At 47.4% G+C, this 25,774-nt stretch overlaps 5 protein-coding genes across 11 annotated transcripts; 4 read left to right on the plus strand and 1 right to left on the minus strand.

Moving 5' to 3' along the window:
* Positions 1–501: 501 nt before the first annotated feature.
* On the plus strand, positions 502–1,061 carry LOC120710846. The gene has a single exon (XM_039996411.1). The coding sequence runs from the start codon at positions 580–582 to the stop codon at positions 814–816; it is 237 nt and encodes a 78-aa protein (XP_039852345.1). The 5' UTR covers positions 502–579; the 3' UTR covers positions 817–1,061.
* Positions 1,062–1,206: 145 nt separating this feature from the next.
* LOC120710340 (G-type lectin S-receptor-like serine/threonine-protein kinase LECRK1) lies at positions 1,207–11,952 on the minus strand. The gene is made up of 6 exons (XM_039995966.1): positions 11,917–11,952; positions 11,546–11,634; positions 7,663–8,469; positions 3,794–4,190; positions 3,541–3,747; positions 1,207–1,863 (listed from the first exon to the last, which is right to left on the minus strand). The coding sequence occupies exons 1-6, from the start codon at positions 11,950–11,952 to the stop codon at positions 1,207–1,209; spliced, it is 2,193 nt and encodes a 730-aa protein (XP_039851900.1).
* Positions 11,953–14,624: 2,672 nt separating this feature from the next.
* LOC120709340 (PH, RCC1 and FYVE domains-containing protein 1-like) lies at positions 14,625–19,732 on the plus strand. Its single transcript, XM_039994955.1, has 5 exons — positions 14,625–14,938; positions 15,640–17,664; positions 17,748–17,894; positions 18,278–18,822; positions 19,240–19,732. The coding sequence occupies exons 2-5, from the start codon at positions 15,739–15,741 to the stop codon at positions 19,367–19,369; spliced, it is 2,748 nt and encodes a 915-aa protein (XP_039850889.1). The 5' UTR covers positions 14,625–14,938; positions 15,640–15,738; the 3' UTR covers positions 19,370–19,732.
* Positions 19,733–20,099: 367 nt separating this feature from the next.
* Positions 20,100–24,361, plus strand: LOC120709341 (protein MITOFERRINLIKE 1, chloroplastic-like). Of its 7 annotated transcripts, none has more exons than XM_039994958.1 (5): positions 20,100–21,427; positions 21,860–22,628; positions 23,284–23,488; positions 23,974–24,150; positions 24,240–24,361. In XM_039994958.1, the coding sequence occupies exon 1, from the start codon at positions 20,215–20,217 to the stop codon at positions 21,364–21,366; it is 1,152 nt and encodes a 383-aa protein (XP_039850892.1). In that variant the 5' UTR covers positions 20,100–20,214; the 3' UTR covers positions 21,367–21,427; positions 21,860–22,628; positions 23,284–23,488; positions 23,974–24,150; positions 24,240–24,361. The 7 variants fall into 7 exon arrangements, with proteins under 7 accessions (XP_039850892.1, XP_039850890.1, XP_039850893.1 ...); XM_039994956.1 differs by having other exon boundaries at positions 21,860–22,328; positions 22,537–22,628; positions 23,974–24,326; XM_039994959.1 differs by having other exon boundaries at positions 21,963–22,328; positions 22,537–22,628; positions 23,974–24,326.
* On the plus strand, positions 23,327–24,376 carry LOC120710341 (uridylate kinase-like). The gene is made up of 4 exons (XM_039995967.1): positions 23,327–23,488; positions 23,542–23,551; positions 23,974–24,150; positions 24,240–24,376. The coding sequence occupies exons 1-4, from the start codon at positions 23,327–23,329 to the stop codon at positions 24,374–24,376; spliced, it is 486 nt and encodes a 161-aa protein (XP_039851901.1).
* The last annotated feature ends 1,398 nt before the right edge of the window (positions 24,377–25,774 follow it).

A 25,774-nucleotide genomic window follows, 5' to 3' on the forward strand; every position in this document is an offset into this window, starting at 1 on the left:
GGATTAGATGGATAAAATAGAGAAAAGACTAAAATCCTCCATTGATACACTATAAATACATATAGTGTATATGCTAAATATATTTATATGGCTTCCCATATAAATACATATTTGCTAGATAAGTTTATAATTAAGCACTTGCTTTGTTTAATCCTCTGTCTGTGTGTGTCAGAAAAAGGAACCATCCGTCCCAGGCAGGCAGTTGCGTTTTGATGCCCATGGGGCTTGGGCCGCGCCCTAATGGCACTTGCAAGCCCAGTAACGACCCATCATCGTCATGATTTCTATTCATGCGGATCGGACATGAGCAAGGTGAGAGACGACGCCAGGTGTTGGCATGCCATCCCTTGCTGCTTCTTCTCCGGGGGTCAATCATGCATGCATCTCGAAACGACGGAGGGACATGGCGTTGGCACCACACATTAGCCAGCCCGCCCGCCCGCCCGTGAAGCGCGCGCGTCCTCACGCTCATGTCCGTAGTATATATATATATATACAATCCACCCCCACACGGCGATCACCAGCGTACCTCCTCCATCAACGACGACGCAACAAGATAAGATAGAAGCAGCAGCAGCCATGGCGGGCCAGCAGAGCAGGAGGATGGTGGCCCTGGTCCTGGCCCTTGTGGTGGTAGCGGCGGCGTCCCTGCCCGCGGCCACCGCGTACGGCTGCTACGACGACTGCTACGAGCGGTGCGCCAACGGCAAGGACGACCCCGTCTGCACCAAGATGTGCAACCAGGCGTGCGGCCCCGTCGACCAGGGGGCGGCCGCCGCCGGTGCCGGTGCCGCCGGGGGCGCGCCCAAGGCTTGATCATCTGCTCCAATATCTGCCCAAGGCTGATTCATCCATCGCCCACCCATCACCAACGACGACCTACTACTCTATCTCCTCCTAGTTTAATTTCATCCATCTATTACTTTGTGTGCGTGTGTTCCCCAATTCCCATCCATGAATCAATCTGTGTCGTTTTATTTGTAACGTACTCCTACAATTTAATTTGTAAGTGAAATTAAATTAAATGTCCTCTCTATATATCTCTTTATCATTCAAGATTTTGTTTCGCGATCTCAAACTAACTAACTGTTACAACGACCAACCTCAGTCCTCAGCTCGATCATCTCCGCTGCCAACTCCTAGCAGCAGATCTGGAGTACGTAGTAGATGATGACAATATAATTCATGCATTCATCAAGAGATCGATCACGACGACGTTGCCGGCGGCGGCGGGAACGGCACCTCGACGTGGCCTTCCAGCATGAGGATGACGGTCCTCATGGTCGGCCTTGCCTGCGCGCACCACAGCGCCACCTTGAGCGCCCTCTCCACCTCCAGCGCGTCGGTGGCCATCACCGGCGCCACCTCCCCCTTGAGCAGCCACTCGTGCGCCAGCTCCATGAGGGTGCGCTCCTCGCCGGCCTCCTCCAGCTCCATGCTTCGCCGGCAGGTCACCGTCTCCAGCAGCACGACGCCGTAGCTGTAGACGTCGGCCTTGACCGTGACAGGCCCGCCGCCGCGGTACCACTCGGGGGCCAGGTACCCGGGCGTGCCGCGCACCCCCGTGAAGGTCCGCGTCTGCTCCGGCAGCAGCAGCAGCTTGGCGAGGCCGAAGTCGGCGATCTTGGCCGTCCCCGACGCGTCCATCAGGATGTTGTGCGGCTTCACGTCGCAGTGGATGACGCGCCGCTCCAGCTCGTCGTGGAGGTAGTGCAGGCCGCGCGCGACGTCCAGGGCGATGCGCACGCGCTCCCCCCACGACGGCCAGCCTCCGCCGCCGCCCTTGTTGAAGAGCCGCTCCGCCAGCGACCCGTTGCTCATGTACTCGTACACCAGCAGCCGGTTGGCGCCCTCGTGGCAGAACTGTAACGAACATGGCACCATTTATGCCATTTCGAGTGATTTTGGTGATCGAATGACAACACAACACTTGGACTAATATGATTGTTAAGATGATCATTCTCAGGCTTTTAGGTTCAAGTGATGACAAAGAGAAAGAGAAAATAGGCGTAGCAAGGCCCGAAGGGCAGCCCCTACGGGGGTTCCGCTACCCGGTTAGCGGACGGGGGTCGAGGGGGAGCCGCCCCTCGCGGGTCTCAGGGCAGCGCCCTGAAAGCTCTTCGATTCAGGAGCACCGGAAGAACCGACGCCAGGGCATCGGAGCATCCGGTGGTAGTCGGAAGAACCGACGCCATAATACCTTGGTGCAGAAGGGAATCGAAGCCAAGTCAGCCTATAGGCACCGGTTGAACCGACGGTCCAAAATAGGGCATCGGTGCATTGGGCGTCCTATGTACCAGAGACGATGTCAAGCGCCCAGGAGAAGTTTCTTCAGCACCGGTTCAACCGACGGTGCATCGGAGCATACCATCGGTGCATTGGCCGTCCTTTGTACCAGAGACGATGTCAGGTGCCCAGGAGAAGTGTCTTCAGCACCGGTTCAACCGATGGGGCATCGGTGCATACCACCGGTGTAATGACGTCAGCGTCCAGGAGAAGATTCTTTCAGCACCGGTTGAACCGATGAGGCATCGGTGCATTGCATCGGTTCAACCGGTGGTCTCTGCGTCAGCCATCAGGAGTCCAACGGCTACTTCGTGTTATGAGTGACCGGATGAACCGACGCTACCCTGCCAAGAGGCATCGATTCTTCCGGTGGTACGCAGATTTTCAGCTAACCGTTGGAGCAACGGCTACAAGACTTGGTGGCCTATATATACGCCTCACCCCGGCCATTTGAAGATTGCTGGAGTTGCTGGACATCCCACACACACCCAAGAACATCTCCAAGCCATACAAAAGCATCAAGATCATATCCTTAGCCCTTAGCACACTTTGAGAGTGTTGTGTAAAGGATTAGCTCTTAGTGAGTGAGTTTGCAAGGCTTAGAGCCTTTGTGCTGTGGTTCATTAGTGAACCAAAACAAGAGCTTGGTGCGCCGGCACCTTGGAGCGTGGAGCTCGCCGGCAACGTCATCGACCCTCCGACTTGGTGTGGAGCGGCGACGACACCTTTGTGCGGGGGACGTGGAGACCCCCATCCTTTGTGGAGAAGCTCCTTAGTGGAACCCGGGGCCAAGGTGACCGTGATTGTGTTCACGGAAGAGACTTGGTGGCCGAGTAGCAATACTCTTAGTGAGTGCTACAACAACGTGGATGTAGGTGTGCCTTTGTGGCTAACCGAACCACGAGATAAACACCCGCGTCAAGAGTTTGCTATCTCCTATCCCGCTCTTTAAGCTTTCGCATTTCATTCTAGTAATTTGTATGCCTTTACTTTCATAGAATAGTTTCTTGATAGGAAAGGCTATAGGTTGCTAAACTCTTTTGGGATAGGGGTTTTACACTAGAACAACCTAGTTGCACATCTAGATAGCTTGTTTTAGTTTAAGCTTTGTGCAAACTAGTTGGAGCCATAGGTCTAAGTTTTTATTAGTGCCTAATTCACCCCCTCCCCCTCTTAGGCTAGAGCACCCGATCACTATCAAGAACCCAGCAGCCGGACCAGATTCCGGTGGCTCGTCCGCCCGATCGCGCGCACCTCCAGCTGGAACTCGAGCTCCCCCTCCTTCACCATCTTCTCCAGCCGCTTTACGGCCACCTCTCGCCCGCCCAGCGTGCCCCGGAACACGGTGCCGAACGCGCCGCGCCCCAGCGGATCGCGGAAGCTGCACGTCGCCTGCTCCAGCTCCTGGTAGCTGTACGACCGCAGGGGCGCCTCCTCCTCCTCCTCGTCCGCGTCCGCCAGCTGCCGCCGCTTCCGGGGACACGCACGTCAGTAGCCCGGTGCAGACCAGCGCGACGGTGGCCGCGCGCCCCACGCGGCGTCCGCCCCTGTCGCTGAGCGCGGGGACGGGGCTCGCCGTCCCCGCAGTGGCCTTCTTGACGAAGAGCGTGTACCCGCCGCCCTCGCGGCCGTACCGGAGCGGGAGCTGCTGCTTGGTGCACGTCCTGTCGTTGCCGTTGAGTAGCACGGCGGCGCAGAGGCAGTCGCCCACGCACGCGGCCTGGCAGTCGGCCGCGCTCGAGGCCGCGCCCACCACATCGTACGGCGTGTCCGCCCACGTCATGTTCCGCACCGCCGCCATGGCCATGGTGGCCGCCGCAGCTGTGCAGTCGCCGGCGCTCGACGTCTCGGCGCACCCGAGCGCAGCGTTGGTGTCGTCGATGAAGCCGAACCCCGGCGGGCACCTTCAGCTGGGCTGCGCGTCACGTGGCACCTGTAAGAACCGTCTAATTTGTCCTCGGTTTAGGTGAAATTATTGATTAATTCTTCAAGATGAGGTTAGCACGTGTCCGTCTCTCGACACGCCACGTGCTAATCCACACCTTAGAGGCACTTAATCAACACAATTCACCTAGAACGAGAACAAACCCGGTAGTTCCGGTACGTGTTTGCCACATGCCCAGGATTAAGCACACGTACCGTTACACAAGCACGTACATTGCCGATGATCCACAAAGAGCAATTTTACACACTTAAAATTATAAGTTCAATATAGGAGGGTTCAACTAACTTCTATTACAAGCCTTGGGCTCACGAAAGCCATATTAAACAGAAACTTAAAGATTATTATATTTATATGCTCTCACGGAGCTCGACTACGATATCAACATACTTAAGATGACGGTGTCTTGCTCAAGGACACCACCACGACCGCAGCGACCTACTACTCTCCCGCATTTGGATCAGCGGGGTAGAAGTGGCCGAACACCACTTCCAGCTCACCTTCAAACTAGGTTTAGAAAGCAATATGAGTACAAAGGTACTCGCAAGACTTACGCGATTAAATAAACAAGGATCATGCAATGGCTCAAGTAAAACCTTTAAACTTAAGTAATTATTGCATAAGCATGAGCTCTATAAACTATCACCTAGCAAAATTGATTAATATTGCCCAAACCCTCATTAAATTTTAGTTAGTTAAAAGTATAACATATAAACTCTTATTGATCATCGAGGTGATCAGAATCATTCCCACGTACCGAAACTTTCTACGAGGAGTTCAACGGACAAAGAGCTTGCTCATAACCGAGAGCGCGGCAATTTGAATTGATTTAACCTTGCAAGGGTGTACTACTTTACCCACACGACGCAAGGACCATGCGACTCACCCAACCCGCTAAAGTTGGATAAGGGGGTATTCGCGTCAACCGTTCCCAACAAGACTCGATCATTGAAATCTTCACACCTAACTTATGTGTAGAGACTTAGTTTTCACCGGGGACATCTCTAAACTTTCCTACACGTAGGTCCACCCGGGGACACCTCTAAGCTTCTCTGCATAGCCCATAGCCACGTATCTAGGACTGTACATCAATGATCAAGTCAAAGAAAATAATTGGCTCATCCGTACCATTATATTGGATATGTGGTAGCACGGAAAGGTGGTCAAAACCGACGTCATCCATGGGCGGTCCTTAATCGGTCCAAGCGGACTATGCCCATGTGACTTCATGCTCTAGGCCCTAACTTTCCGCTCGAACCTCGATACTACATTCCACTTGCCCCAGTTGCTCAAGTGCGATCAAGGATAATCAGGTAAGTGTGATACTCCAAACCATTCCTTTCTAGCAAGCAATATGAGTATTCTAAGCAGGGCTAAGCATCTAGTCGGATTAAGTTATTAACTATCTAACTGGTGCCAAGGACAAGGATAACAAATTAAGGAAGGATAATGCATGCAAGTAGGTACAAAAATATAATACATACATACTATATATAACCCAATATTACCCGGTGAGATAACTAATTAAATCAGGTTAAATAGGAGCAAGGATTCATACTTAGCTGCTTGCCTTGGTTAACTTCTGGCTCGACCACGAACTGGACTCCGAGTTCAGGCTCGACGGACTCAGCAGGCTCAACGGGCTCGTTCTCCGATGGTTCAGACACTAGAATGCATGAAGCGATGCGTATGCATTAGTATAATGCAGCGATATCAAAATGGCATGCTATGATTGAAATATAAATGCAACGCAATGCACAAGCACATGAACGCTACACATGCGATGATGCACAAACGTAACACACGCGACTACAAACGATAAGTAAACGCGAACGAGAAAGCTAGAGCAAGAATTAAGAAATGAACTTACACAACAAGCATAAATCACATTTTAAATTGAGCATGCAGGGGACATTACCGGGAACCCATGAAAATTGGTTTTGCAGCAAAAGCATTTTTCTATAATTAATCATAAATATATTAATTTTCAGCCATTTGAAAAAAGATAAATCAGAAAAGGCATGACAACTTAACTAAACAAATCTAAGAAAATTATCATAGAAACTAGGTAGAAACACAAGACTAACAAAACTAGTTTTGTCATTTTATCACTTTTCAGCAAAAAGTTCTACACTAAACCATTTTCGGACAGAGTATACGAAAACACACTAAAACCTTAACAAACAGCACGGAAACATATAAAAAACATTTTTCCTAAGTAGATCTGAGCGATACAAACCCAAAAAAATAAGTTTCGTATTTTTCTGAGGTTGGTACGATTTTCTATGCATTTTTCTAATTTGCAGACATATGAAACGTAATAAAATCCTAGAAAAATGCTAGGTGCACCCACAGCCAGCCAGGCCTGAGCCTGACAGGCGGGGCCCATGGGCCAGCGTCCCACCCAGCCCGGGTCAAGGCAAGGCACGCGCCTTGACCCGCGCGTGGGAGCGGCCACGGCGGCGGCGCGAGGCGGCGTGGCGAGGCGAGGCCGGAGCAGGCCGGGGAAGGTGCGCACGGCGAAGAGGAGGAGGCGGTGGACCTCACCGGCGGCGGCGCGGACGGGGAGCGGTGACGAGCGGGCGGCGCGGCAGCGTTGGGCGGCGGCGGGCGGACCGGCGCGGCGGCGGCCCTGCACGGCAAGGGAAGGGGCCGGGTAAGGAAGGAAATCGGAGGAGGACGACGCGAGGAATCTCCCCATGCGACGAATTGGCGCGGCACTCACCGGAGACGACAAATCGGCGACGGCAACGGAGCTCGGGGGCAGCGGCCATGGCGGGTTGGGGCTAGGGATAGGGTTAGGGTTTGAGGGGAAGGGGCCGGGGCTGGGTCTTAAGGTGAGGAGAGGAGTGAGGGGGCGGCACGACAGCCGAGGATGGCTGGCGCGTGGCGCGAGGATGGCCGGCGGTGGTGGCGACACGTGCGGCGCGCCGAAGCAAAGCAGGGAAGAGGAGAGGAGGAGGCTGACGGGTGGGCTCGGGCGAGGAAAAAGAAGAAAACAAGTTTGAAATTCAAAACGGAGATGTTCCCAGACTCAAAAATTCACCAAATTTTTACAGAAGATAGATAAAATCACCAAGAACACAATGCATCAAGAATAACTCGAAAATATTTTTTAATTTGGTCGAAACAAAAAGAACAAATAGACTACTTTTGAAAATTCCTAGAATTTTGTGCCTCTGTTAAAAGGTCACAAAATTCTGAAAAAATATTTTTAAATCAAAATTTGAGATATAGTATTTAAATAAAATTTTTGGAGGCCAAGTTGCATAACAAAATTTGAACTTTCTTAACAACCACATATTCATACATACACAAAATTAAATTCAAAACACAACAAACATGCACATGATGCTCCTTTATGCCTTAATGATGCTTATGATGATGTTATTTAAATGTTAAGCATGTTTTTACATTTGGGGTCGTGACAGCACCGGTCCCTCGGGCCGATCCACCGGACGTCGGTGCTCCACGACCACGCGCCGGCGGTGGACGCGACGGTGTGGCGGTAAAGGCGCAGCACGCCATCGGGATCGAGCGTGACCCAGTACAAGACCTGCTGCTCACTGCCTGATTTCGGGGCTCCCGGTCGCGTGAGGTTCTTGGTGTAGTTGCCGCTGTTGCCGGTGAGGTAGAGCACGCCGCCGGCGTCGAGGCGTGGCGTCAGGGGGAATCCGATCTGGAACGTGCCTGTGTCCCAGTACGCGGCGGCCGCGATGTTCTCCGTCTGCACTGGGTACATGACGAGGTTGCCGTTGTTGGCCTGGTTGGTGAGGCGGTACTTCCCGGCGGCCCTGTTGGTGTCGGAGACGGCGGAGAAGAGCTGCGCCCCGGGCGCGAGGTCCTGCCCGGGGAGCAGGGTGTCCGTGGGCGTTGCGAAGGTGGACCAGACCACGGTACCGTTGGTGCCGTAGAGCACGAAGCTGCCGTCGTCGCGCGTGGCCGCGGCGACGGCCGGCTCGGAAGGCGCGGCGAGGCTCCTGTCCTGGCCGTCGTTGGTGCCGGTCCAGACGAGGCGGCCGTCGTAGGTGATCCAGAGCGCGCTGCCCATGGCGGGTGTGTCGTTTCGACCGGCCGTCCACGTGACGGTGACGTTGGGCGCGGTGGCGAGCCACACGCCAACGGCTAGCCCCCCGTCCGTGGCGTAGAAGCCGAAGGCGAAGCGGCCGGACGGGGAGGGCCAGGCGGCGCCGCGGCGGCCTGCAGGGAGGAGCCCGAGGTGATGTTTGTGCTCTGCGCGCCTGACAGGGGCAGAGAGGAAAGCAGCAGCAGCAGATGGTGGTTGGGTTTAGACCTTGTTTAGAGGCATAAAATTTTGGGTGTAAAGCACTGTAGTATTTTCGTTTGTATTTGGTAATTATTATCCCGCCGTGGATTAACTAGGCTAAAAAGATTCGTCTCGCAAATTATAGATAAACTGTGTAATTAGTTATTTTGATTAGCTACATTTAATACTTCATGCATGTGTTGAAAAATTTTAATGTGATGAAAAATCTTGTAAAGTTTTGGAATTTTGAAGGGAACTAAAAAGTCCTAGGAGCCATGGCGGCCAAGAAGCTACGATGGATGTGTCTATGGCGAAGCTGCATATCTTATCTGCTCAAGAGGTTCTATTCTAGTAGATGAATCATTCACGCGAGCTGTCCAAGGGTTCAATTCTACTCCCTCCGTTCCAAATTCCAAATTATATGTCATTCCAAAAATTTTGGAGAGTCAAAATTTTTCAAGTTTGACCAAATTTATATGATAAGATAATAACATTTATGATACCAATTAAGTATCATTAGATTCTTTGTTAGATATATTTTCATAGTGCACCTATTTAATGTCATAAATCTTTATATTTCTCTCTATAATTTTAGTCAAACTTTAAAATTATTTGACTCTCTAAGATTCTTGGAATGACTTATAATTTAGAACGGAGAGAGCAGTAGCTGCTTAAGAGGTACTTCCGGTGGTGATGATGTACAGTAGATGATTTGCGGTCTCGTCCAAGGGTTTTCCAGTGCGTCAAGGGCCGTGTTTGGATCGGTCTTGGAGATTCTATAAATAGTGCGCGTACATTTTCCGATAGAAGAATCTCGCATACATGGAGTACTAAATAAAATCTATTTACAAAATCTTTTTAGGGATGGGTGTAACTTTTCGCGACGAATCTAATGACAGTAATTAATCAATAATTGACTATAGTGATGCTACAGTAACCATCTTCTAATCACGCGGTCAAAGACCTCATTAGATTGTTCAAGATTTCTAGCACAGGGTTCTGAAGTTGGTTTTGTGAATTGACTTTGTTTGACACCTTAATTAGCGGTCAAAATTGATAAAATTCTTAGTCCAGATTTTCCTAGTTCAAACCAAACAGGATCAAGCTGTCAAAGTCCAAGGTGAATCATTCATACAATTGAATGAATTCGAGGATGTTTGGTTGGTAGCCATTGAATGCTCAGGTACATATTTATGTCCGCCACAGGTCCGTGGCTAGCCACAGCATGGCGTGGCGTGTTGTGGCTCCAAGCCAAACACGCCATTCATTTGTTCGGCTTTCATTTCAGTTGGTCATCTATTCATAAATTTTGAATTGCAGGAACAATGATGCTATTGGTAGGATATATCTATGTATCTATCTATCTAGGATTACGATTTGCATGAAAGTTGAGAGGGAACGGGGAATTGACTTGACCCAGCTAAAGAGGCTGCTAGGGGTCACACGGGTGCCCCAGCAGACTTATCACCCACTCCAGATTTTATGTTTTTGGGCTCAAATCGACCCAACAAACTGGCCCATAGTTGAATTTATTTTAGAACAAATTTATTTTGTTTCGAAATAATTTTTTAATTATTGTAGCAATAAAAAAATTCTTCGGGAACAATTTTTTCCAAAATAAAAAATAGTTATTAGATCTTGTGCGATAATTGGACTGTCAGTAACCCGAGCGACTTTTAGCATTTGCTGGTCGCGTCGCATCTAGCAAGTGCGCACATGGCATTGACCGTCCATCCATCCATGACAACTGTTGTGAGCAGCCACTCGTGCGCTATCCAGGGTTTAATTAACCGACCGGTCCGGTCAAACCGGCGGGGTCCGGTACCGGTATACCGGACCGGTTTGGCCGGAAACCGATAGAAACCGGTCAAATTCAAATTTGAATTCAAAAAACTCAGTTCAACCGGTTCGTACCGGTATACCGGCCGGTTTGACCGGTTTGAATTAGAATCCAAATTTAAAATCGCATGCGTGACCGGTTTGGAACGGTATACCGGCCGGTTTGACCGGTTTATCAAGTGGGCCTTAATGGGCCGTCTCATTTTTTTTCTTTTCTTTTTCGGTTTAACTTTAAATGTCCGAAAAGTATGTTAAACGAACGAATTTTTGAGAAAATTTGACACCATTAGATTTGTCGCACCTTGAAGTATTTTTAGGAATTTTTCATTTTTTAAATTCAAATTTAAATTTTGAATTTGGGCCGGTTTGGTACCGGCCCAAACCGGAACCGGATCGGACCAGTTTTGTAAACCCTGGCGCTAGCTCGCTCCATGAGCGTGCGCTCCTCGCCGGCCTCCTCCAGCAGGGCCGTCCCGCAAAAAATATGGGCCCTGTGCCAAACTATACTTTAGGCCCCCAATCTAACAAAGCCAACTTCGAATACTTATATATCATGCTTGAACATATTTTTAAAATCAAATCTGATGTTCTAATTCCTTTTTTCTTTTAGTGCTTTCATAACAAGAGTCATATTTTCTATTCCAACTTTTAGAAGACATAATTTAAAATAAAGATGCACAAATAGAGAAAAAATAGAATTAGCAGGGTCACAAATTCAAGAAGAAAATTGCAAGTACATGTATGTTTACATGTACTGATATGATTATTAGTACCCGATCCAACTAGAAGAAGTTTCAAATGGTTTAGCAGAGCCAACCGATCCCATTGATTAATTTGATGCTAAGATTAAGGTGCAAGGACAAACGAGATAGAAGAGAAGAAAATGATATATAAATATGAGGTTGGCATTTGGGGATGATTCATGGTCCAACGGGATTTTACTTGGGGCAAATTGCTGATTAATTAGTGATAGGAGAATGAGAATCAGAAGTACAACTATTATGAGATGATTTACATGTGGCAAGGAAGAAGTGGAAGAGATTTTGGGGAGAAGGAAAATCTGTGTAGGTTTCTCGAGGAAGCTTCATGAGAAATTTACGTTGTGCTAGAAATTACTAATCCTAATTAGTAGTACAACTTAATCTAATGGGGGCCCCACATTTTTGGGGGCCCTGTGCAGGTGCACCGGTGGCACATGCCCAGGGACGGGCCTGTCCTCCAGCTCCATGCTTCGCTGGCAGGTCACCGTCTCCAGCAGCACGACGCCGTAGCTGTAGACGCCGTAGCTGTCGACGCCCAGCTGCGAACCGCCACGAAGCAGCCGAGGAGCGCGTGAATCGCGCGGGATTGGGCGCGCTAGCGAGGGAGGCAAATCCAGCTCGGTCCGGCGCTGGTTTTGGGCGTGCGAATAAATTGGGCACCGTTTTAGGCTACTGTTGGAGCTGAGTTTTTCTCGTTTCTTCCCAAAACTAGTTTGTATAACTATATTTTGAGCACTTTTTGAAGATGCTCTTAAAGTGTTACAACGAATACACCAGCAGCCGAATCGGATCAGGTTCCGGTGACTCGATCGCACACTCACTCGCACTCTCCCCTCCTCCACCGTCGACAGGAACATATCGTCTACCACTGTAAGCACAATGTTGTTAAAATTTTAGAATATTCGCTCTCATAAGAAGTCAACCTGATGTCCTACTGAAAGAGATTGAACTGATATGTCCTGAGATTGACATTCTTAGATAAATCTAGAAAAATACAAACAAGTCAAGTGGATGACTCAAATCTACATGAACGTCAAGAAATGTTACCAGCTGATTTACGCTCAATTCACTTATAAATATATAACATTTAATAAAAATATAATTAACTAGCTGGTTCATTATGTAAAGGAACGTAAACTGTGTGTATTGTGTATATGTGTTGTGTCAGTGTAACAAGCCACCAACAAAATAGAGCTGTTGACTAACTTAATCTGTTGAACCAATCCACACGAGTAAGAGAAAGGCAACTTTCACTGGCTAGTCATCTTCGACCCATCACATTGTTGGTTGCGATGTTGTCAGCCACTGATAACTAATACCTGCTACATGTATTGGTCAGTTGGTCGGTTGTGATGCTGACAAATCAGATCAATATAGGAGAACGGGCATATACGCAGTCCGTGTTCAGTTACAAAAATCAAAATTCCAAATTTTTTTCCGGCACTTGCATGGAGATTTAAATCTAGACAAAATAAAAAACGCATTGCGACTGCTATCTGTAAATGGCGAGACGAATCTAATGAACCTAGTCAGGCTGTAATCAGGCACTAAATTGCTACAGTAATGCTACAGTAAACAACCTCTAATGCCGGATTAATTAGGCTCATTAGATTCATTTCGCGATTTACAGACGAGTTCTGTAATTATTTTTGTGATTAGTCTATGTTTAGTACTTCAAATATAGAAAGATGTCTTTTCAAAATTTTTACATCGCGCAACCAAACGGGGCCGCAGTCTGATAATAAGGCGGTTGAACTTTTCTTTTCTCTTGTGAGCAATTCTCTTAATTAGAATGAATAAAGCTGACAGCGACACGAATACACTCACGATCCGTGCCACTAGCTAGTAGTACATGCATGGATCCTAGCTATTCAAAACGCATCCTTAACTTGTTGGTTTCCCAGTCTCGTGCATGTCGCGCGTGGGCCGCATGAAATACGTGCATAGTATATGTATATTCATGGGAAAAACCGAAGCACGTACATGCTATAGTAACATCTACTACATCCGTTTCAAATTGTAGTTTTTTTACTTCAAATTTGACCACTCATCTTTTTTTAAAAAAATTGTACAAACATTGCCAAATTAAAGTCATTTTTGAAAATCTTGTATTGATAAAGAAGCTCACAACAAAAAGAAGAAGAAGTGATATTTTATACAAATTTTTGAATAAGACGAGTGGTCAAATTTAAAGTCAAAAAAATCAAACGACATACAATTTAAAACGGAGGGAGTACCTACAAGCGTGCACACTAGTAGTAATAAGGTTATCTCCAACCCATAGTGTCCATAGATGGTGTCTAAAGGAAAAAGTGAGTAAGAAACTAGTTATAAACACTACCTCTCCAATGCATAGTTTCTATGATAAATGAAGAAAATAATCCAATCTTCTCTTTCTCTCTCATTGCCTCGCCCTATCATTCTTCTCCTTTTCTTGGTTCTTATGTAGATATGGTGTTTTACATGAGAAATCATACCTATCTTTTCTCTCATTGATCTCCTGCCATGTCACCAAATTGCTTATGTGGCAACCTCATTAATGCTATGGACACCATCCTACTAGGAGGGTTGGGATGGTCTAATACCCAAGCACAAGCAATTTTAATGGGGAGTCATCGCACAATTATTAAACTTGTGAACTTGATAATTGTGCCGGAGGATGGAGTATCAGGGCGACGACACTCATCTTTTATCCTATAAAACTCCCCTCATCTTTTCATAAATGAGACTGTTGTGTTAACAAATTTGCTGATGTGGCACGACAACTCATAACACTTCTACGATACTCCCATTAAGATTGGTCTAATAAGAGTACGTGCTGATCAGTATTTTGTAGCAATGCTCGTGAAACTGACTACGCAACCCTGATCCGATCCATCCGTCAGCTCATCTGCTCATATGGGTCGATCCAGAGAGAGAATGGAGGCCATGGATAGGTCCAGTCAAGGGAAGCGTGCGTTGCGTTTACCAAAAACAGGCCAACAAGAAAAGGAAAGAAAACTCTCCAGCTTCAGTATTTATTTTACCACACTCGCAAAAAAGTACTTATTTTACCACAGCTTCCATTTTACCACCTTCAAATTGAATAGTCTCCTAGTACTAGAATTCTCCGAAAGTTCCACGCTAGTCTACGAACTTCCAATGGCTATACATATATTTATTCGAAATGATTAATTCATCATGATAGTTAGTACAAAGATACAGTGTACTATATGTTTATGTTTCGGGATTGAAACCAAACAAGTTTTTTTTTTTGGCATGTGATGTTTATTTTTGAGGAGCTAGGCGAGGACTGTTTGTTTTCTTGATCAATCACGAGTTATTTTTTGATTGAGGGGATCCTGCTGTGCTGCTGCTGCTGCCACTGGTATTGAGAAAATGCGGGGTATTGTTTTTGTCTTAAAAAGAACTAAAATCTGAAGCAAGCAAGCAAGTAGTAAACGGCAGTTGCCTCGATCAAGCAAGCAAATAGTAAACAGCAGTAGGTTGATCACACTCGCAGGAAAACTGTGAGGGGGAAAAAAAAAAGGAGCAGACAAGGACCGATCGAGCAGCCGCCCTCCCCTCCCCTTCCTGCCCGGCTGCACCTGCCGCAAGACTCAGCGAGCAGCGAGCAGCGAGCAGCAGGCCGCAGCAGCCGAGCCCCCTCGACCTCGAGCCTCGCCTCCCAGGCTCCCACTCCACCACCGCTTCAGATTTCAGAGGCGACAGGCAAGAGGGGGAGACACCCAAACCCAGGCGGCGAGGCCACCGCTCGCCGCCTTAGCCTCTCCCCCACTTGAGAAGAAGGCGGAGCGGAGATCCGCCGCCCGCAGGAGTCCCCACCGCTTCCTCCTCTTCCCGGTAAGAAAGCCCTAGCTTTGCTCGTGGATGGATAACCGGGTCGCCGGATCTTCCCTTTCCTCCTCTGCTGCGCGACCAGTCAATCCCGAATCTTACTTGCTCACCATGGTGGCTGCCCTGCTCCAATCCGTCCACCTCGCTGTGGATTCGCTTGCTATGCGGAGGGCCCCTTTACTCCCGCCTCACTCTGATCCCCACAATGCCTCTGTTGCTTTGCTTCAAACCACCACCATATACCTTCACTAGATGATGAAAGCAGCCAGTGCTACCCTTCAAAAAAATAAATAAAAAGCAGCCAGTGCTTGGGCAGATACCTACAATCCATCGCTCCGCAGGTCTATACATATCAGAATCGTCACAAAAAAATCTTTCTTTCTTTTTATTGCAATCCCTGTTGCGTGTAGTGTAAATGTGTAATCCCTGTGTCTAAGCTTGTAGCTTGCTCTTGGTGCTATCAACCAGTAGACCCCCTGCTCTCTTGAAACACCAGTTTACCCATATTCGTGAGCGTTTTTTTCTTTCCATTCATAGCATAGGTAGACTGCTCGCATTTCATTCCTGTAACCGTTTTCAGAATCGCAGCACCCAGAACATCTCCATATATTCTAGTTCCCTGTAATTTAATTCCATTTTGATTTGACTTACCGTACCAATTGATGTGCTACGGTGGATTTCACTTCATTTCTGTTACATGTGTGCAGGTTATACAATATTCAATCAGAGCTGTTGGTCGCTTGGTCCATATGTGTTGCCACTGTTCTTAAAATTCCATAGTTACTTGGAGATCAGATGCGTCAAACATGCACGCCAAAGGGGCTTCTTCAGATGCCATCAGAGTTAGCACGTCTAGTGCCCCTAGCACATCAAGCCATGGTTCTGCACAAGATGACTATGATTCCTCAGGCGACGTATACGTGTGGGGTGAAGTCATTTGCGACAACACTGTAAGAGTTGGTTCTGACAGAGTAGTCAGGTCAGCTGGGAAGGCTGATGTTCTTCTGCCGAAGCCCTTGGAGTCCAAGTTAGTTCTTGACGTCTATCATGTGGATTGTGGAGTCAAGCACGCTGCTCTGGTCACTAAAAATGGGGAAGTGTTTACATGGGGCGAGGAATCTGGAGGACGTCTTGGCCATGGATCAAGGGAAGACTCTCTTCACCCTCATCTGGTTGAGTCCTTAGCAATTTGCAATGTGGACATCGTTGCCTGCGGGGAGTTCCACACTTGTGCTGTCACAACAGCTGGCGAACTGTACACCTGGGGTGATGGAACACATAATATTGGACTTCTAGGCAATGGTACTGATGTAAGCCACTGGATTCCAAAAAGAATTTCAGGAGCACTTGAGGGTCTTCAAGTTGCCTATGTTTCTTGTGGGACCTGGCATACTGCCTTGATTACATCAAGAGGTCAGCTATTTACCTTCGGTGATGGTACATTTGGAGTCTTAGGACATGGAAACCGTGAGAGTATATCATGTCCAATGGAGGTAGAGTCTTTATCGGGGTTAAAAACAATTGCTGTTGCATGTGGTGTATGGCACACTGCAGCTGTTGTAGAAGTTATAGTGACCCAATCCAGTTCAAGTATATCTTCTGGAAAGCTTTTCACATGGGGAGATGGTGACAAACATCGGCTTGGTCATGGTGACAAGGAACCAAGGCTTAAGCCTACTTGTGTGGCTTCACTTATCGATTATGATTTCTACAGGATAGCATGTGGTCATAGTCTTACTGTAGGCCTGACAACATCTGGACAAGTTTTGAGCATGGGTAATACTGTTTATGGCCAGCTTGGGAATCCCCGCTCAGATGGTAAACTTCCATGCTTAGTTGAAGATATTATGAGTGAACATGTTGTCCAAGTTGCCTGTGGTTCCTACCATGTTGCAGTGTTAACAAATAAGAGTGAAGTTTATACATGGGGGAAAGGGGCCAATGGAAGATTGGGCCATGGAGATATCGAGGACAGGAAAATACCTACACTCGTTGAGGCATTGAGAGACAGGGCTGTTAGGCACATAGCTTGTGGTTCAAACTTCACTGCAGCTATATGCCAGCATAAGTGGGTCTCAGGATCTGAGCAGTCACAATGCGCCTCATGTCGGCAACCGTTTGGATTCACCCGAAAGAGGCACAATTGCCATAACTGTGGGCTTGTCCATTGTAATGCCTGCACCTCACGTAAAGCTCTGAGAGCAGCACTGGCTCCTAATCCTGCGAAACCTTACCGTGTTTGCGATTCCTGTTTCACGAAACTGAACAGTGCGGCATATTCCAGTACAATTAATCAAAATAAGAGGAAAGAGGCTGTGCCTCGCCACTCTGGTGAAAGCAACCCTGATACTAAATCGGCAAAAGCAATTGTACCCAGCAATTTGGATATGATTAGAAGTTTGGATAGCAAGGCAGCAAAACAAGGGAAGAAAACTGATGCACTGTCATTTCTTCGGAATCCTCAAATGACTTCACTTCTTCAGCTAAGAGATATTGCTTTATCTGGTGGAATTGATCTGAACAAATCAGTTCCAAGAGCAGTTCGTACATCAGCAGTTCGATCGTTGAACTCGTCGAGGGCTGTTTCCCCCTTCTCTCGCAAGCCTAGCCCACCACGTTCAACCACACCAGTCCCAACAACTCATGGCCTTTCTATCGCTAAAACTGCTGCTGATAGTCTCGCAAAGACTAATGAGATGTTAAATCAAGAGGTTGAAAGACTCCGTGCACAGGTATTGAGTTTGATTTATATGGAAGTATATAGCTCTGTGTTGTTGTTACATGGACAAACAATTAAATCTGTGCACCTCTTTAGGTTGATAATCTGAGGCACCGCTGTGAGCTTCAAGAACTTGAGTTGCAGAAATCAGCAAAGAAAGTACAAGAGGCCATGACACTGGTTTCAGAGGAATCTGCAAAGTCTAAAGCTGCTAAGGAAGTGATAAAGTCCCTAACAGGACAGGTAATATTGATTGTCTTAGTACTTTTATACCTTCTTAGCTATACTGACGCTGTCGCAAATGGTATTCTGGTGCTGGTTTGGTTCTGTCAACTATCATAGTACCAGAAGGCATATATTTCATATTGCAACAGCAGCGATGGCTTTATGTCATCAAATTACACATTCAAAAAAAAAATGTAGTACTTATACCTAGCTTGATAAAATATAGAAGAGAAAATGTAGGGACTTTATCTGATCCAAGAGAAATTGTGTACTTGTACGTAGCTTGATAAAATATTGATGAGCTTATTTTGTCTTAGCGATGTGCCAACTTTCCCTTGTTTTTGACTGAGTTTGCTTTCTCTGGTGATTGTTGCATGTATTTTCTGCTGTGGCTTGTTTAGCTCAAGGATATGGCTGAGAGACTACCACCAGATCAGGGAGCCTATGATGGTAGTGAAGCAAAACAAGCACATGTTCCTAATGGCATTGAGATGTATGCTTCTATCTACACTAGCATGAATGGTATTCATCAGCCACGAAATGAGTCTGTCAGTGCTGTCAGCACACCTAGCCTGAACATGGGACGAGCATTGCACACAAATGGAATCTCAAGTCATCATAAACCACCTGGAAGTATTAGTGAAAATAGTGAAGTGAGTGCTCACAGCCTTCGGGTTTCAGGTCCTCCTGATGTTGAAAATTTGAATCGAAGAGGACATAGCAGTAGCGATGAGATGCTGAGCGCAAGCAGTAGAGCAGATGATAGTAGCAGCAAGGATGCTAGGTCCCTTTTAAATGGGGAGGATGGTTACAAATCTCGAAGTGCGGTATCAATTCCCAGCAACCAAGTTCAGGCTGAGTGGATTGAGCAGTATGAACCTGGTGTATACATAACACTGACAACTCTTCGTGATGGGACCCGAGATCTAAAGCGCGTACGCTTCAGGTAAATTAATAGTTTCTGTCTTGTTTCTTAGGAGCTGTCATGGTTATTTACATTGTTTATTATTTCATTTATAATTAGACGCATTACTAGTTGACTAGAATAGTAAAAATTGGATTTCACAAATCACTTCATGATCTTGACATTCCAGCTATGCTGGAATGTAGTAGTACTGCAGACACCTTTGCTGGCAAAGGATCATATAAATAATCAATGAGGTATATCATTCTATGAGCATTAGTCTGAAACTATGTGCAAGGAAATTTAAATAATCAATTGATTTACCAGTATCAAATGGCATAAATTTTATAGTGGATCTTATCATGAACCATGATACGGCTTGCTTGTTTCTGCTAACATCTGTTTGCACTTAGCAGCGTGCATTTGCCATTTCCTCTCATCTTAAATTTGTGTGTCCAGTCGAAGGCGGTTTGGGGAGCATCAAGCAGAGAGCTGGTGGAATGAGAACCGCGACAAGGTGTACGAGAAGTACAATGTAAGGAGCTCTGAGCGAGTGTCGTCGGCATCATCAATCCGGTCTGCTCGATGATCCAATACTGCCTGGCAGTTGGAGGGAAACATGAAGAGGAGGCGCCAAAGCCATAGTGCAAATGTGGCGAGGCCTTGAGAATTCTTTTTTTGCCCGTGTAATGTCGATAATTCTTGACACTATTGTTTTGAAAATTTTCCGAGTCATATTATCCGTCCAAGGGCTGGTAGCTAGCCCGGTTCCGATGTAATGCACATAGAGCCGTGGAACGCCGAAACAGGTAGTATGGGGGGCCAGAGCCGCCAGAGGGTGGGACAGCCCTTCTGGCCTTTTGTTGTATTGTAGCCAATGCAGGTGTAAAGAAGTTTTTTCTTTTTCTTTTTCTTTTGAATTATATGTGTTTGCATGTGTACATACTACTTATCCATGCTCGTTTCCATCATCTCATTTAAGAAATTTGATGGCGACAATGTTGCCCATGGAGTGAATGCCAGGAAGGTCGAATGTGATACTAGTGCTAATGCATTAAAGTGTTAAACTTTAGATTAGCACGAGGGTACTAAAGTTTAGTCAAATTTTAAAATAAGAACAAAATAGTATTCCCTCAATCCAGTTACAGTAGCTATATTTCTAAAATTGAAAAATTCAAAATATGATGGAGGGAGTGCATTTGACATTTAGCACCTCCAAACAGTCAGGATCTAAACCTGAATTTCGTGGCCGAAAGAAAGTTGCGAGAATGCTTTGTGCAACGGTGACGAGTTTTTGTTGAGAGTAGAGAGCCGCCTGCCTGCCTGCCGGCCGGCTGCGCCATCCAATCCAACCACCCGCCGCCCTCTGATTCAGGATCCTCCAAATCCACTCCAGCCACAAATCCTCGCCGCCGCCCGGACCCAGCCGACGAGATGCCGCCGCCGCCTCCTTCCAGCTCCACCCCCCGCCTCGCGCTGCCCGCCATGACCCGGTCCCAGGCGGACCCCGACCTCCCATCGCTCATCTCCGACCTCACCTCCCTGCTCCTCCACTTCCCCGCCGCATATTCCGGCGCCGCCGCCCCCGTCTTCTCCTCTTCCTCCCTCTCCATTCCCGCTCCCGCCGCGCCCAAGCCCAAGCCCAATCCCGCGCCCGCCGCAGCAGCCCCCACCCCTCTCGCGCGCGCCGCCATCGGGGCCTGCGCGGGCGCCGCCGCGGGGGCCTTCACCTACGCCGCGCTGCTCCCCATCGACGCCGTCAAGACCCGCCTCCAGGCCGCCGCCGCGCCCTCCGCCACCGCCTGGCAGGTCTTCCTCGACATCCTCCGCACCGACGGGCCCCTCGGCCTCTACCGCGGCCTCTCCGCCGTCATCCTCGGCTCCGCCTCCTCCTCCGCCGTCTACTTCGGCACCTGCGAGCTCGCCAAGTCGCTGCTCCGCCCCCACCTCCCGCCCTTCCTCGTGCCCCCGCTCGCCGGCGCCAGCGGCAACATCTCCTCCTCCGCCATCATGGTCCCCAAGGAGCTCATCACGCAGCGCCTCCAGTCCGGCGCCGCCACAGGCCACTCCTGGCAGGTGCTCCTCCGCATCATCCACACCGACGGCTTCCTCGGCCTCTACGCGGGATACGCCGCCACGCTCCTCCGCAACCTCCCCACCGGGGTGCTCAGCTACTCCTCCTTCGAGTACCTCAAGTCGTTCATCCTCAAGAGTCGCGACAAGGAGAGCCTCACGCCAGGGGACAGCGTGCTCTGCGGCGCTCTCGCGGGGGCCATATCCGCTGCGCTCACCACCCCGCTGGACGTCGTCAAGACGCGCCTCATGACCAGGGTGGGAACGGAGGGCAGCCGCACCATTCTGGGGACGATGAGGGAGGTGGTCGTGGAGGAGGGGCTCATGGGCCTGTCCCGTGGCATTGGCCCCAGGGTGCTGCACAGCGCCTGCTTCGCGGCGCTAGGCTACTGTGCCTTTGAGACAGCAAGGCTTGCCATTCTGCAGTGGTATCTCCTTCAAGGTTGCCAAAGGAAGGCTGCAGCGCAGCCACAGATGGAGCCTCGAGTTGCTGCTGCTGCCGCTGCCACTTGAATTTGCCGTCTCTTCCTTCATTCCTTGAGGGAAGGTAACTGTTGCTGGTGCTCAGACCTCGGTATGCTAGTGCAGGGAGTGTGAGGTTTTGTTTCAGTTAAGTAGATCAAGTGTATTATATTGTATGCTATCTTGAGGTTGATGTACTCCTACCTGTTAAAAGTTTCTCAGCTTTAGCACCATCTAGAGGTCACTGTAGAGTTGAATGATATCAGACCAAAAGAGTTATAATAGCCAGGCAATCAACCATTTGGTTATTTTATTGTTCCTACATGTCTTTTACTGTGAGCTGATAGAAAGTTGATTGCATTCTTTCAGTTGCAACACTTTGCTCTCAGATGATTTTACCAACTTCAAATCTATAATAATTTGACCAAACATGAGAATGCAATCTAATTGTTCATTCTAGTTATGATAAGTGACCATTTAATTGAATTTATTTTATTTTGCAACTTGTTTTTGTATCATGGGACTGCCCGTTACCATCCTATAGGCTGCATGTATTGAAGGAGTCCGATAGCTTATACATTCTGAAGCCTGGATATATATTGCATGATGGTATGGTCCTGATGTTGGGTGACCAACAAGTGAAGCAGATGATGACTGCATGCAACTTGATAACTGACCAGAGGAGACAAGGATGGTGAAGAGGGGATGTGCAGGAGGAAGAAAGCCGGCATGACGGCAATGGTGGCCATGGTTGGAGTGGGAGCGCAAGTGCAGCGAGCAACCGCCGCTACTGGGAAACGATGAGAGACACTACAGACAAATATGGGAATGGACTGACTCTGAGGAGGAAATGGGCCTTCAAGCCCACTATATCCAACCCAATAAGCCGAATGTCGTTGTTGTTTCAAAAGAGCTACAGCTCCTCATGTAATTTAATGTAACCGCGTGGTTTGTTGCAGATTACAATGGCAATTGCAAGAGAAGTTGCTTCTATCACCAAGCTAGGTGTAGAGGTGTATCCTTTCTACTACCCTTCATTTCTTTCTTAATTGAATATACCTGTTATCAAGATTTAGAATTAGTGAAGTAAAATGTGCATAGGTATGCTTGATAGTATTCATTAATTTAATGGTTAGATTCAGTTGCATTGAAAGCATCTTGTATTGTCTTGTTCTTCTCTATTATAATTATATGCTGTGCATTCAAAATGTTCCCTTGCAGGTTGCTATTCTTGTTGGTGGGGGCAATATCTTCTGTGGGGCCTCTTGGGCTGGATGTAGTGGGCTTGACCGCTCATCTGCGGATTGCATCGGGTAACATGCCCAGCGCTTTGTATCTTCATTCACTCATCCTGTGCTCTGCTTGTATGTGGCATTTACAAGAAGTTGAAACAGATAATGAAGCATACCCTGAGCTCAATATCAACCCATTTTGGTAGTTTCATACATCATTCATGTTAACTTTTTAGCAGTTCATCATTTGTAATACCAATGCAAGTGGATCGTGCCTAAGATACAAGCTGGAAAAAAGTTATTTGGGTATTCCATCAAAATAGTTTACTGAGAGGAAATATGAATAACTGTTTTATGGAATTTGCAATTTCGCGAAAGTTCAAAACCTCCTTTAATGTATTACATATTCTCTGTCCATAATGTTCTGTGACTCTGCTGCCAGGGGCGAAGCTACTTAGGAAGTATAGGTTGCCAATGCACCCACGAAAAAAACGAAAGTTACTCATTATAATCAAATTTTTACCACTTATGCAACCCCCCCCCCCCCACACACACAAATTAGATATGCATCCCTCAGAGCAACCTAGTGCTAATGGTGCACCCCCTTCTTGTTTGCTTTAGCTTCACCCCTGACTGCTGGTCATTATGAAAGCCATTTCTTGTGACAAGCAATAGTATGGTTTCTTACTACAAAAAAGTAGCTCAACACTACATCTGATTATATTTCCTAATTCAGCATGTTGGCCACTGTGATGAATTCTATATTTCTTCAAGCAACAATGGGGAGCATTGGAATACCAACCCGTGTGCAAACTGCATTCCGTATGTCAGAGGTTGCAGAACCATACATCCGCCGAAGAGCAGTCAAACATTTAGAGAAAGGAAGGGTTGTTATATTTGCTGCTGGGCCTGGGAGCCCGCAGCCCTTCGATGTGCAGAAAGTAAGTAAATATTCTAAACATAAGTTTTTAAGCATTAGTAGTCATTGCTGTAGTTAGTTGCAGGTAATTGGACTCACAAAAAATCTCACAGCAACATGCTTTAAGAGAGGTGTATTTATTTCACTTCATTTATCTAATGAAGGATGCATGTACATTCTGGTCCGATCAAGTGAAGACGGAAACTGCAGATGCAACTGTTAGGTTAGACAAATAATACTGGCCCAAGCTTAAGCTGGTCTCCTGCCATGGTGCTGGGACTTGTAGAAAATGTTTGTTAGCAGGTGTTTTTAATAACTCTGTTACGTTTTTACACAAGCAATCATTAATCACACTAGTGTTCCTGCAGAAACATGCTATCATTGTGCGAGCTTGAACTTATCTTTCCTAAACTGGCTTCTCAAATGATCATTGTTTTATGTAGAAGTTGTTTAAACTAACAGTATATTTTATACTGATATTTTCCTCCTGCTGTTATATGCAAACAGTCAATGCAGAGGTAGTGCTTAAAGTGACTAATGTTGATGGTCTGTACGACGCGGACCCCAGGCATAATCCCAATGCTCGTCTTCTTGAGACTGTGAGCTATCATGAAGTGACAGCAAGAGATCTCTCAGTAATGGACATGACTGCCATCACATTATGCCAGGAAAACAACATTTCCCGTAAGGATGCTACCAGTTTTGATACTTTGTGTGGGCATTTAATTCCTGTTTTAAGTTTTTAATCTGTCACTTCATTTTTTTTCTTCCAGTTGTTGTGTTTAACTTGCAAAGCCTGGAAACGGCTATTGTTGATTTGTTGGTAAGAAGGTTGTTACCTTTATTGGCTGCACAAGAAATCAGGAACAGAATGGGAACACACTGCGTGGAGAAAGAAAAGATTGGTTAGCGAGGTGTGAGCTCAACAGCTGCACGAGCTGGGAGCTTCCCCTCTTTTCTTATTTAGTTTATGCGTAGGAGGTTTTAGCGGGTTGGAGCTGGGATCAGTATAGATTGAGCATCTCCAAGAGTTCCCTATATCCCCCCCCCCCCCCCCCCCCAAATTTGTTGTTTGGCAACTCCCCAAATAGATATGGGGAGACAAAAGAAAAATCCATCTCCAATAGTACCCTATTTTTACTTCCAATTCAAAAAAAAAAAGAGAAATTGTGGCTCTATTGCTGTTTTTCCGCGCGCCGCGCCTGCAGCCTGCCGTCCGCCGCCCCTCTCTGATCGGCACCCCTCGGCGTCCCTCTCTCCTGTCTTATCGGCACCCCTCCCTGATTGGCTTGGCATCCCTCTCTGATCCACCACTTGCCAGCCTCCATGGCTGATAGGAATTGGTGCAGGGCGGCATGCAGCGGTGCAGGGCGGCAGGGAGCAGGCCCTCCGCCAGGCGCAGGACAACAGCATGCACTCCACCTAGAAGATGAATGGGATCCATAGTTACCTGTGGCAGCTGCGGCCAGTTTTCCTCGTCGGCGATGGCGCGAACGAGGTCTCCTCGCGCGGCGCGAAGAAAGGCGGGAGAAGAGGCGGCGACGAAAAATCACCAATCACCCGTGAGAAGCCGATCGGGAGTCACCGATGAGTGCGTATCTTTACGCACAAAGATGGGCAATATGCCAATTGTTAAGAGATGGGAAATTAGAATAGGGAATTATTGGAGAATGTTTTTTTCTTTTTTTCCAAAGAAATAAAGATGGGGAAGAGGGATGGGGAAGAGGGATGGGGAACTCTTGGAGATGCTCTTAGCGATCAAAGTTCTAATGGCTGTAATCTTGAAAGAAGACACTTGGGGATAAAATTTTCCAGCCGAGTGCTGCTATCCTGTGTATAGTAGACTCAAGATATTACCTAAGCAAATATGTATAAAGATTGCCTGCGGCGCACCTGAAGAACAATGTCACAACTCCTTGTCGATTTCCCAATTACACCTTTTGTCGAACCGGTTGAAGCATGTGAGTTTATTTTTGCGACTGTGGCTGGACACATTTTTCATTAAGAGGAGAAAGCATGCGAGTTTATCTTACAAAATGAAAGAAATGAAGTTTGGATTGAGAGTTGACTCAAAAGAACACTCCAGCGGTCGAAAGCAGTTTGGATTGAGAGTTGACTCAAATAATCACTGCGTTCGGCTGGTGGTGAGACCTCCAGCGCTACAGTGTTTCCCTCTCACATCCCTCCAGCTCCAGTTTCCAGCCACCAGCCAGATAACAGTGTTTTTATCTCACAGCACTCCAGCTCCAGCCTCACCACCAGCCGAATGCAGTGAATGAAATACGACTGTAAAGTGTTTTTGCGGTCA

Source organism: Panicum virgatum, chromosome 5K (assembly GCF_016808335.1).
Source record: "Panicum virgatum strain AP13 chromosome 5K, P.virgatum_v5, whole genome shotgun sequence".
NCBI classification, from domain to species: domain Eukaryota; kingdom Viridiplantae; phylum Streptophyta; class Magnoliopsida; order Poales; family Poaceae; genus Panicum; species Panicum virgatum.

Coding starts and splice junctions, on each gene's coding strand:
- LOC120710846 (XM_039996411.1), top strand. CDS start 580: ATGGCGGGCCAGCAGAGCAGGAGGATGGTGGCCCTGGTCCTGGCCCTT.
- LOC120709340 (XM_039994955.1), top strand. CDS start 15,739: ATGCACGCCAAAGGGGCTTCTTCAGATGCCATCAGAGTTAGCACGTCT. Junction 17,665..17,747: donor TTGAAAGACTCCGTGCACAG/GTATTGAGTTTG, acceptor GCACCTCTTTAG/GTTGATAATCTGAGGCACCG. Junction 18,823..19,239: donor CTAAAGCGCGTACGCTTCAG/GTAAATTAATAG, acceptor TTGTGTGTCCAG/TCGAAGGCGGTTTGGGGAGC.
- LOC120710341 (XM_039995967.1), top strand. CDS start 23,327: ATGGGGAGCATTGGAATACCAACCCGTGTGCAAACTGCATTCCGTATG. Junction 24,151..24,239: donor CCAGGAAAACAACATTTCCC/GTAAGGATGCTA, acceptor TTTTTCTTCCAG/TTGTTGTGTTTAACTTGCAA.
- LOC120709341 (XM_039994958.1), top strand. CDS start 20,215: ATGCCGCCGCCGCCTCCTTCCAGCTCCACCCCCCGCCTCGCGCTGCCC.
- LOC120710340 (XM_039995966.1), bottom strand. CDS start 11,952: ATGTTCCTGTCGACGGTGGAGGAGGGGAGAGTGCGA. Junction 8,470..11,545: donor AGCATGGAGCTGGAGGACAG/GCCCGTCCCTGG, acceptor TGCCCCTGTCAG/GCGCGCAGAGCACAAACATC. Junction 1,864..3,540: donor AGCTCGAGTTCCAGCTGGAG/GTGCGCGCGATC, acceptor TGTTCGTTACAG/TTCTGCCACGAGGGCGCCAA.